Genomic DNA, 11868 nt, shown 5'->3' on the forward strand with positions numbered 1-11868 from the left:
AAAATATAGGCCACATGATAACTAGGGGTTTTAGCCTATTATTTGCTCTCTTTTGCTTAGGTTTTGGGTAAAAAATGCGTAAAGGTATTCCCGAAAACTAACTTAATGTGCTTGCTTGCAGGGCTTGGTCAAAATTAGGCAAAGAAGCCATAATCAACTCATGAAGGAGTCAAACCTGCACGAATCCAAGGCTGAGACTAGGGCTGGGCATATATCGGGTAAAGCCGATAACCCGAACCGTTAATTATTTATTGGGTTATCGGTATTGGGTTATTGGGTTAACGATTCAGTAATGGTTTAGAATTGTTTCACTATTGAGTTATCAGTTCGGGCCTCGGTTTGGCAATTCTGTTATTGGGTTAATCGATAACCCAATAAGGATTAACGAAATTACTACTTTATCTTTAAGTATATACATATGCAGATATGCAAGGGCTTCATTCTTTCCTATTCTTTCTTAGCCTCAACCGCATTCTTTAGAGTTCAGACTCTTCACTCTTCAGTTGCTTCACAGTTCACATTTCTCAACCGCATTCTTCAGCTTCATCTTCATTCTTCGTGTATGTTTTTAGTTGCTTCATCTTCATCTTCAGTTGCCTACTTGCCTTCATCTTCAGTTGATTCAATCGTTTATTGATTTCTAATTCATCTTCGTGTGGTTTTTTCTAATTAGTTGATTTTTGAGTTGCCTACCCGAATCGTTTATGCTCTGTTTTGATTTTCAAATCACAACTAGTAGGAAATTAATTTGTTCAAGTTCCTTTATCCTTAATAAGAAATTTTCAGTTTGACCATTAAGAATGAAAAACTTCTGAGAATAGGTGTTTTACCCCTTTTAGTAATGCGACTGACTCCAAATATGTCCGGCAAATTGATTTTGGATAATAGATGGCTAAACAAAAAGGAAAATGTATTTGCGATTTTCGAATATTTATGTGTTTCTCGCTAATATACTAATTCTTTCAAGGGTTTTTGCCTATTGTGCCCTAGGTTTGGCCAGTCTGTTGACTGTTGAGTTCCTTTATCTGTTTTATGAAAAATTTCAGATTAGATCAGACTTTGCTATTCCAATGTGCAACACACTAATTGCTTGAATGTAGTTAACAAATAATCCTATAATTATTCATACTCATTATCTACATGGAACTTATTTAACAATTTCTAGTCAATTTTAAGTTGGTCTTTCACGTTAAGCACTCCTAGTGGTATGCAAAGGAGTTGTGATGATATGATAATTGTCTATGCTGCTCCAACTAAGTCTTGTACTAGGAAATCGTAGAATCATCTTTAAGAATGAAAAACTTCTGAGAATATTAATTGTAAAATCACAGAGAAATTAGGTGTAGGATAAACTAGTATGTATTTTGTTCAGCGCTGCATGATTTATTTTAAATTCAAACTCACAGTGACACAAACGCATGGCTGAAAATATCATAATTGATAAGGTGATTGGTAAAAGTGGAGCTTCTAATTCAAATGCGACAGCACAATCTTAATCAGTTCAATCGACAGTAAGGACATAAAGAAAAAAGAGGTTTCCTGCATGGGATCATTTTGACCAAATTATTGATTCGGAAGGAAATCAAAAGGGTGTCTGTAAACATTGCAAAAGAGAATATTTTGCTGATACAAAAGATAATGGTACGAAATCACTGCTTACACATATGACCAATTGTAAAAAAAATACCTTTAGATATTGTAAAAAGTCAATCAAAATTAGCCTTTCAACCTGTTCCGGGGGTAATAAGGGTGATATAGTTGTTGTTCCTTGGAAATTTGATCAAGAACAATGTAGGAAGGCTTTGTGTCGTATGGTGATCATTGATAAACTTCCTTTAAGCTTTGTTGAAAAGGAAGGTTTTATGAATTTTATGAAAGTTGCACAATATTTTTTTCGAATTCCTTCACGTAGAAATGTGACTCGGGACTGTTTTGATCTTTTCAATGAGGAAAAACATAAGTTGGTGAAGCTTTTTAAAGATCAGAGTGTTTGCCTTACCATTGATACTTCCTTACAACTAATAAATTATATGTGAATTACTGTTCATTGGATTGATAGTGAATGGAAAATGCATAAAAGAATTATCAACTTTTGTCCAATTTCTAGTCATAGGGGTGAAGATATGGCAAATAATATTGTTAATTGTTTGAAAGAGTCGGGGTAACAAAAGATTTTCACTATCACAATTGATAATGCTAGTTCAAATGAAGTGACGGTGAAGGAGCTTTCTAAGAAGTTAACTAAATGGGGAACCAATTCCATGAATGGTAAGCACCTTCACGTGAGGTGTATGGCTCATATTATGAATCTTGTTGTTCAAGATGGTATAAAAGAATCAATTGTGTCTATTGAACATATTAGGCAAGCAGTGAGATATATCAGGCAGTCTCCTGCTAGGTGGAAAAAGTTTCAGGAATGTTGTGATGAAGGAAACCTTTATGTTTGGATGTTCCTACAAGGTGGAATTCTACATACTTGATGTTGAACAGGGCTATTGAATATGAGAGTGAAATTTTAGAATATGCTGATCATGATATTGGCTTGTCACATCATCTTGAGTTTGTTGATATTGTGGATGGAAGTCCTGCTGGTACACTTTTGAGTAGTGATTGGGAGGATGTAAAGAAATTGACAAAATTTCTTGAAATCTTTTATAAGCTTACTTTAAAGGTATCTGGCTCATTTTATGTTACATCAAATCATCATTTTTTTGAAATTTGTGAAGTTGCTATTTACTTGAAACAATTGATATTAAATGAAGATGTTCTTTTAGGTTCAATGGCAAAGAAGATGAATGAGAAATTTGATAAGTATTGGGGTGATCCAGCAAAAATGAACAAGATGATGTTCATTTCATGTGTTTTGGATCCTCAGTACAAGTTTGATTCTATTAGTTTTGCACTTGCGAAGATGTTTGAAGAAAAAAGGCCAATTATCGCAAAGGCAGTGCATATATACATTACTTCATTGTTTGATGAGTATGTAAAGTCTCATTCAAAAGATAAAGGTTGTCGTCCTTCTTCATGTATATCTAACTCTTCATTGGACACAATGGAAACTTCTACTTCATCATTTTTAGAGAATACTATTAGTGTCCAAAGCGGAGGAGCTTTTGGTTCTTTCTTTGAAGAATTAAAAAGACATAAAGCTGGGATTGGAGGTGCAGATTCTAAATCAGAATTGGAAAAATATCTTACAGAAGAAGTTGAAAATGAAATAGCAGACTCTAATATATTGCTTTGGTGGAAAGTAAACTCACCTAGATTCCCTATTCTTGCTGAGATGACTCGGGATGTGTTATCTATTCCTATTTCAAGTGTTACATCCGAATGTGCATTTAGCACTGGAGGGCGTATTCTTGATTCATAAATTGGTGGAAGTTCTAGTGTGCCTTCAAGATTGGCTTCGGAGTGAGCCATTACCTGTAAGTGTTGAGGAAGATTTAGATGTTCTCGAGAAACTAGAACAAGGTAGCAATATTTTAATTTGTTTGCTTGTATATTATTTTTATAAATAGTTTATTTAATATTTTTGTTGTTTGACTTGTTAATATATATTCTCATAGATTTTGCCAAACTTGGAAACGAACCTTGCGATGATAATGTGTAGAATCTTAGATAGTTGTGAGTTAAAACTTTGGTAAGTTAATTATTGAACTTATATAACACATAGTATGTTTACAAATATTACTTGACTTAATATTTTTTCTTTTTATGTTTAATAGGTGTAACCATGCCTCGACTTTGTGGTCTCAAAGCTATCTCACACATTTGGAGTCACTATGAAAGGATTGAAGAAGGTGATGATGGATGGTAGAAAGTAAGATGTAGTCATTGTCATCTTGTTTTATGTTACAATGCACGAGAAATTGGTACTAAATACTTAATGAGGCATGTTGAGCATTGTTTGGAGCGCAATTTAGTGAAGCCTATAAGGATTGAGTAGTTGTTTTCTTGTTAACTTGAATTTGAACTATTAGTACTATGTTTGGACTTGTTAATCTTAAGGTGAAATTGCTACTACTTTGTATTGTTATTAATGTGTTTGAACTATTACTTGTGTTTGATTCTATCGATGCCATCCCTACTCTTTCAAACAATTGGACAACTGTTTGTAGTGTTGAACTATTAGTTGCAGATTTTATGGCTTAGCAGCAACATTATGTTGATGTTTGTAGTGTTGGAGACTGGAAAGTTGTAGCAGCAATATTATGTTGAATATTAGTTGCAGATTCTTTGTTCAATGTAGTGTTTGATTATGTTTTTTGCAGATTCTTTGTTCAATGTAGTGTTGATTACGTTGAATATTAGTTGCCGATATAAAACTGTTTTAGCACAATTAGTAAGACATGTGATACAACAATTGTATTGCAGGGGTCAGATTAAGTCAAAGCTAGTAGGAAGATTAGCACAATTAGTTGTGTCCACTGTCCAGAATCGATATAAAACTGTTTTATAAAACTATTTTAGTTGTGGCCAGAAACGAGTTTTAAAACTGTTTTACTCTTCTCTTTTTTGCTTAACTCTAGATTGAGTTATCTTATCGGGTAAATCGATAACCGAATCGATAATAATCGATAACCGATTAACCGATAATCGATAACTAATATTTTATTGGTTTGGTTATCGGTTTATCATATTTGTAAATCGATAACCGATAATATTTATAACCAAATCGAACCGACAAATGCCCACCCCTAGGTGAGACTAGAACGCTGAGAGCGGCAGAAAAATGCGGCCACGTAAGGACCACCGCTGAGGCGACCACTATTACGCAGTCCACGAAAGTAGATTTAGAGAAGCTGCTTTGAGTACTAAAATTATCGCTGACCGCGTTGGAAAGGGGTGACCGTGAAATCTTAGGCGCGACCACGAAGGGAATTTCGCTGAGATCACATCTTGAGGTTCAGAGACCCTACAAGTTGGGCTTTACTGAAGAACGCGGTCCGCGTCCAAATTACACGGCCACAATGGAAGCACACGCGGATGCGTTTGAAATTACGTGGTCCGTGAAACTAAGCCTAATCCAAGCCTAGTATTGAAGAAACGCGGACCGCGCTCATTATTACGCGGACGTGAAAGCTCGAGCGCGGACACGGTCAGAATTACGCGTCCGCGAATCCTCCGTAGGGGTATTTTTGTCCAAAAATTTCAGCCTAGTATAAATAGATCCTTTTATCAATTTTAGGTTAAGTTTTGTTCAGCAGAGCACATAAACAGCTGGTTTTTCCCTTTTTGGGCAATTTTAGAGTAGATTTACCTTCAAACTTTAGATTTTCATCTTGTACTTTAATATTATGGCTTATATTTTATCTTTATCTTTGATTTCTGCTGTTATTATGAGTAGCTAGACCCCATAGCTAGGGTTTTGATTCAACCCTAGTGTGGGTATTTAATGGGTCTTGAATTTAGGACTTAATTGTTTATGGGTTAGTGATATTTAGCCTAATTCATGCTAAAATTATAGAATTAGTGGTTGCAAACACGGATTCATGCCTTTATGACTTAGGCTCTTATTGAGAAAAAAGGACTAAGTCTAGGAAAATTAGGCTAATAAGGAATTGGGGTGAACTCAAAAGATTGATAGCCCCAATTAAAGGGTTAAACCTAGAGATAGTAATACCCAACTTGAGCCAATTTCACTTGTATTGTATGAACACCCATTTGGGTTTGAGAAAGCCAAATTGGACAAAGTCACTCAAACTACCGAGAGGTATAGAGTGAGCACTTATGTATGATGGTTATATCACGACCCCAATCATAACAAGCTTGTCCTAGATTCTTGATACTCATTAGATACTCACCTAGGCGGAAGTCACTTCCTTAGTGCCTTTTAACACTTGAAAACTTTCACCAAAAATATTGTACTTAGCTTGCACTCAGCATACTATAGTATAAAATTAGAATATAATCAATCGCAACAATGTTTGGAAGTGCAATTAGGAACAACACGCACATCTAGATTAGTTAGATACCCAACTCCAAACCAAATTAGCTCCCTGTGGAAATTGATCCCGACCTCGTTGGGTAAAACTGCATTGACCATCCTCGCTACTCTATAGTTGTGTAGGTTTGAACTCGATCACTTTTTGGCACCATTGTCGGGGTGTTAGACGGTGTTGGTTATCTATCTAACTATTTGTGTGTCTTGTTTTTCTTTCCTTCTGTTTTTTAACTTTTGTGTATCAATCGCTTTAGGTACCAAATAGCTCATAATGATGCTCTCGGACATGTTCTTCCGGGGGAGGAGGTAGATGACAATGGTGAGGATGAGGTTAATCTAGATCCTCAAGTCCAAAGAAGAGGCCGCCAGGCTAATGACAACATTCCAAATCCTCCTCCACGGGCAGCACACCGGGTGCTACCCAATGAAGGTTACGCAAGTAAAATTGTCCCTCCCCGTATTCGGGCGTGCAATTTTCAAATTACAAATGTCATGCTGACCCTATTGGAGCAAAGGGACTTCTTCACTGAAGCTCCTCATCAGAACGCATACAAGCATCTAAAGGGTTTTGTAGACACATGCTGGGGGAGCAAGCAGTCGAACGTGTCGGAGGACGCTCTGAGATTGAGACTTTTCCCATTTTCACTTAGATGGAAATCTTCGGACTAGCTCGAGAGGCTACCCAACCACTCCATACACACGTGGGATGAGTTGGCAGAAAAGTTTATAGCTAAGTGTTTCTCACCGGGTCATATGGCAGCCTTGAGGGATGTGATCTTAGCCTTTAAACAAGAACCTAATGAACCCCTACATGAAATATGGGATTGATACCGGAAAATGGTCAAGAAATGCCCAAACAATGATATGACTGAAGCAATGATTCAGCAGACATTCTATAGGGGCATCAACACGACCAACTAGTGTGTGGTGAATCAGCTAGCTGGGGGAAATTTTATGAAAATGCCTTATGCCAATGCTTGTGACATACTTGATGATATGGCTGACACATCCTCAGCTTGGCAGAGTCGGGCAAATATTCCTCAGGGTGACCCTAATGTCATCCATCTTCACAAGGAACTTCATGATCACGGACAAGCCATAGGCGAGTTGACAACGACTATGAATCAGTTAGCAAGGGCCTAACTTCAGCAAGTTCAAGGGACAAAGCAAGTAAATTCCATGGAAGGGGTAAATGTCATGGTCAATAAGAGTAGACAGCATGGTCAACAAGTGCAAAACAATCAAGATCAATATGAGCAAAGTGGTAGTGGTTACAATCAAGACGATTCTTATGATGATCAAAGTGAGGAAGTGTTATATGCCAATAACTACCAAGGTCAACGGAGCAATGCTCCAAATCAACAATGGATACCACAAGGGAACAATCAAAATTGGGGCAACCAAGGCCAAGGGAATTGGAGCAATGGCAACAATAACAATCAGAATTGGGGGAACAACAATCAGAATTGTGGCGGCAATGGAAATCAAGGGGGTTGGAATAATAACAATCAAGGCAACCGGGGGTCAGGCTTTCAAAGGCCCCCGATGTATCAACAACCTAAAAATCCGCCTCCATATTCATCTCAAGGGCAAAGTTCTTCAAACAATGAGATGGGGCGGATGGAGAGTATGTTCAAACAAATGATGGAAATGAATGCTGACTCTGATGCCCAAATAGCCTACAATACTACCTCTATTCGCAACTTGGAAGTACAAATGGGTCAAATTTCTCAAGAATTGAATACTCGCCCTATGGGGGCACTACCAAGTGATACGGTAGTAAACCCGAAGGGTGGGAATAATACAGGCCATGCTATGGCGGTGACCATAAGAAGCGGTAGAGGTGGAGATGCAAGTACCTCTAATCTAAAGAAGATTGTGAGTGATGATGTTGTGTTGCAAGAAGATGATGAGATTCAAGCCAATGATAAGAATTTGAATGATGAAGTGAGGATCGGTATTGATGACAACATGGAGGAGACTCAAAATGATGTGAACCCGTCTAGGGAACATGTGATAGACATACCGGAAACGGTAGTGCCTAAAGCCAAGGCCCCTTTGCCAAGGCCTCCTCCACCGTATCCTCAAAGGTTTGCAAAGCAAAATAATGAAAACCAATTCAAGAAGTTTATTGAGATGATGAAAAGTTTGTCAATCAATGTGCCCTTGGTGGAAGCTCTCGAACAAATGCCGGGATATGCTAAGTTCATGAAGAACTTGGTAACTAAGAAGAGATCTATGAATTGTGAGACCATCAAAATGACTGATCAAGTGAGTGCCATTGTGCACTCGATGGCTCCAAATCTTGAAGATCCCGGTGCCTTTACAATTCCATGCACCATTGGTAGTGCCGATTTTGCAAAAGTCTTGTGTGATTTAGGAGCAAGTATTAATTTGATGCCATATTCCGTGTTCAAGACACTAGGTATTGGGCAACCAAGAGCTACTTCCATGATATTACAAATGGCGGATCGGATAATGAAAAAGCCGCTTGGTATTATTGATGATGTTCTAGTACGGGTCGACAAGTTTATTTTGCCTGCTGATTTTGTGATTCTCGACTGCGAAGTCGACTATGAAGTGCCTATAATATTGGGGAGACCTTTACTAGTAACAGGGAAGGCATTGGTTGATGTGGAAGCAGGGGAGCTCACCTTTCGAGTGGGCGATGAAAAGGTTGTATTCCACGTGTGCAAATCAATGAGGCAACCAAATAGCAATGAAGTTTGCTTTTTTGTGGATCTTGTGACGGAGGTGATAGTTGATGACATGAGTGCCATGATCAATGTGGAAGACCCTTTAGAAGCTGTGTTGTTAAACCATGAGGATGATGAAAAGGAAGGCTTGGTTGAATATGCAAATGCGTTGCAAGGAATGGGATCCTACTCATATGGACCCCGTAAACTTTCCTTGGACTTGGAAAACTGGAAGACTCCACCAACAAAGCCCTCAATCGAGGCGCCACCAACATTGGAGTTGAAGCCTTTGCCTTCACACCTCAGGTATGAATTCTTAGGCCCTTCTTCCACATTACTTGTTATTCTTTCTGCTTGCCTAACTAACGTGCAGGTAGACTCCACCCTTGCTGTGCTTCAAAGAAGGAAAAAGGCAATTGGATGGACTTTGGCTGACATTCGGGGTATAAGCCCCGCCTTTTGCATGCACAAAATTATACTAGAGGATGATGCCAAACCCTTCGTGCAACATCAAAGGAGATTGAACGAGCCTATGCAAGAGGTCGTCAAGAAGGAAATTATCAAGTGGCTTGATGCAGGGGTTGTGTACCCTATTTCGGACAGTTCATCGACTTCACCGGTACATTGTGTGCCAAAGAAGGGGGTATGACTGTGGTCACAAATGAGAAAAAATGAGTTGATCCCCACTCGTACTTTCACCGGATGGAGGGTATGTATGGACTACAGAAAGCTGAACAAAGTGACCCGCAAAGACCACTTTTCATTGCCCTTTCTTGATCAAATATTGGACAGACTTGTCGGGCGTGCCTACTATTGCTTTTTGGATGGGTACTCAGGGTACAACCAGATTCTCATTGCACCGGAAGACCAAGAGAAAACCACCTTCACATGTCCGTATGGCACATTTGCATTCTCACAGATGCCGTTTGGTTTGTGTAATGCACCGGCTACCTTTTAGCGGTGTATGATGGCAATATTTATGGATATGGTGGAGGACTTCCTCGAAGTGTTCATGGTTGATTTTAGTGTTGTGGGGGACTCATTTGAATATTGATTGGATAATCTTGACAAAGTGTTGGCCCGATGTGAAGAGACCAACCTAGTGCTTAATTGGGAAAAATGCCACTTTATGGTCGAGGATGGCATTGTCCTCGGCCATAATATCTCAAAGAACGGTATTGAAGTGGACAAAGAGAAGATTGAAGTTATTTCAAAACTCCCTCCTCCTACTTCCATCAAGCGAGTTAGGCGCTTTCTTGGGCATGCAGGGTTCTACCGAAGGTTCATCAAGGATTTCTCAAAAGTGGTGAACCCCTTGTGCAGTCTGCTAGAAAAGGATGCAAAGTTTGTGTTCAATGAAGATTGCATGAAAGATTTTGAGCTTCTCAAGTATAAATTTACAACCACTCCCATTGTTACCACACCCAATTGGATCTTACCATTTGAGCTCATGTGCAATGCTAGTGACGTAGCGGTAGGAGAGGTTTTGGGGCAAAGGGTCAACAAGATATTTCATCCGGTCTATTATGCAAGAAAAATGATGAATGACGCCTAAGTCAATTATACGGTGATCGAGAAAGAGTTATTAGCCATTGTCTTCGCCGTGGAAAAGTTCAGGCCATATCTAATGGGTGCCAAAGTGATTGTGCACACTGATCATGCGACACTCCATTACTTGATAACCAAAAAGGACTCGAAGGCTAGGTTGATGAGATGGGTTCTTTTGCTTCAAGAGTTTGACCTTGAAATCATTGATAGAAAAGGAAGTGATAATCAAGTGGCGGACCACTTGTCCCCCTTAGAAGAGGAGGGGAGGCCCCACGATGGCCTCGAAATTAATGATTCGTTCCCGGATGAACAAATCCTCTTCGTGTCTTTGAATGGTATGCCTTGGTTCACCGATGTGGCTAACTTTCTTGTGACTGGCATTGTCCCGAGTGAGCTCTCTTCTAACCAAAGGAAGAAACTCAAATGGGACAGCTTGGATTATTTTTGGGACAAGCCCTATCTTTTCAAGATGTGCAATGATGGTGTGAGAGATGTGTCCCGAAAGAGGAGCAAATGGATATTCTTGATTCTTGCCATTCCTCGCCCTACGGTGGTCATCATGGTGGGGCGAGAACTGTTTCAAAGGTTCTTAGCTGTGGATTTTATTGGCCTACCCTATATAAAGATGCAAGTGAGCTTGTTAAAAGGTGTTATGAATGCCAAAGAGCTGGTAGAATTTCCAAAAGGATGAAATGCCTCTCACCACTATTCTTGAGATCGATATTTTTGACGTGCGGGGCATAGACTTCATGGGGCCTTTTGTGAGTTCGTATGGTAACACTTACATTTTGGTTGCTGTTGATTATGTTTCCAAGTAGGTTGAAGCTGTAGCTTTGCCCAACAATGAGGCACGAAGTGTGGTGGCATTCTTAAAGAAAAATATCTTCACAAGGTTTGGCACTCCTAGGGCGATCATCATTGATGGGGGTTCTAATTTCTGCAACAAGGCCTTCGACACTTTACTTTCCAAGTATGGTGTCAATCATAAGGTGTCAACCCCTTATCATCCCCAGGCTAGTGGACAAGCTGAGGTCTCCAACAGGGAGATAAAGAGCATATTATCAAAAACTGTCAATGTAAACCAGACGGATTGGTCAAGGAAATTTGACGGTGTTTTGTGGGCTTATAGAACTGCATACAAGATTCTAATTGGTATGTCTCTGTACCGGTTGGTATTTGGGAAAGCATGCCATCTTCAGGTTGAGTTAGAGCATAAGGAAATATGGGCACTCAATAAATTAAACCTTGAATGGAATATAGCAGCCAATCTTCGGGTAGAGCAACTCAATGAACTTGATGAATTCCGGTTTCATGCCTATTCTAGCTCGTCCTTGTATAAGGACAAGATGAAGTAATTACATGACAAATATGCCCGGAACAAATAATTCAAGAAGGGTGACTTGGTTCTCCTATTCAACTCTCAGTTACGACTATTTTCGGGAAAGCTCAAGTCAAAATAGAGTGGCCCTTTTGAGGTGGTGCACGTGACTCCGTTTAGTGCTCTTGACATAAAAAACAAAAATGGTGAAATCTTCAGAGTTAATGGGCACCGAGTGAAGCATTACCTCAGCAAGTTTGATGACAGTCATGTGGTGGCATTGATCAAATTCCAATGATGTTGGTAACATACGTCTTGCCGCGACGTTAAATCAGGCGCTTCTTGGGAGGCAACCCATGTGT

The 11868-nt window shown here is 39.3% G+C and overlaps 1 protein-coding gene across 1 annotated transcript; it reads left to right on the top strand.

Moving 5' to 3' along the window:
* The first annotated feature begins 10267 nt into the window (after window positions 1–10267).
* LOC138903320 (uncharacterized) lies at window positions 10268–11543 on the top strand. The gene is made up of 3 exons (XM_070191266.1): window positions 10268–10858; window positions 11007–11177; window positions 11274–11543. Exons 1-3 carry the CDS (start codon window positions 10268–10270, stop codon window positions 11541–11543), a joined length of 1032 nt encoding a protein of 343 aa, XP_070047367.1.
* Window positions 11544–11868: the final 325 nt, after the last annotated feature.

This window comes from Nicotiana tomentosiformis, chromosome 12, assembly GCF_000390325.3.
Source record: "Nicotiana tomentosiformis chromosome 12, ASM39032v3, whole genome shotgun sequence".
Lineage (NCBI taxonomy): Eukaryota > Viridiplantae > Streptophyta > Magnoliopsida > Solanales > Solanaceae > Nicotiana > Nicotiana tomentosiformis.

Coding starts and splice junctions, on each gene's coding strand:
- LOC138903320 (XM_070191266.1), top strand. CDS start 10,268: ATGGGTGCCAAAGTGATTGTGCACACTGATCATGCGACACTCCATTAC. Junction 10,859..11,006: donor TTATGAATGCCAAAGAGCTG/GTAGAATTTCCA, acceptor GTTTCCAAGTAG/GTTGAAGCTGTAGCTTTGCC. Junction 11,178..11,273: donor AGTATGGTGTCAATCATAAG/GTGTCAACCCCT, acceptor AATGTAAACCAG/ACGGATTGGTCAAGGAAATT.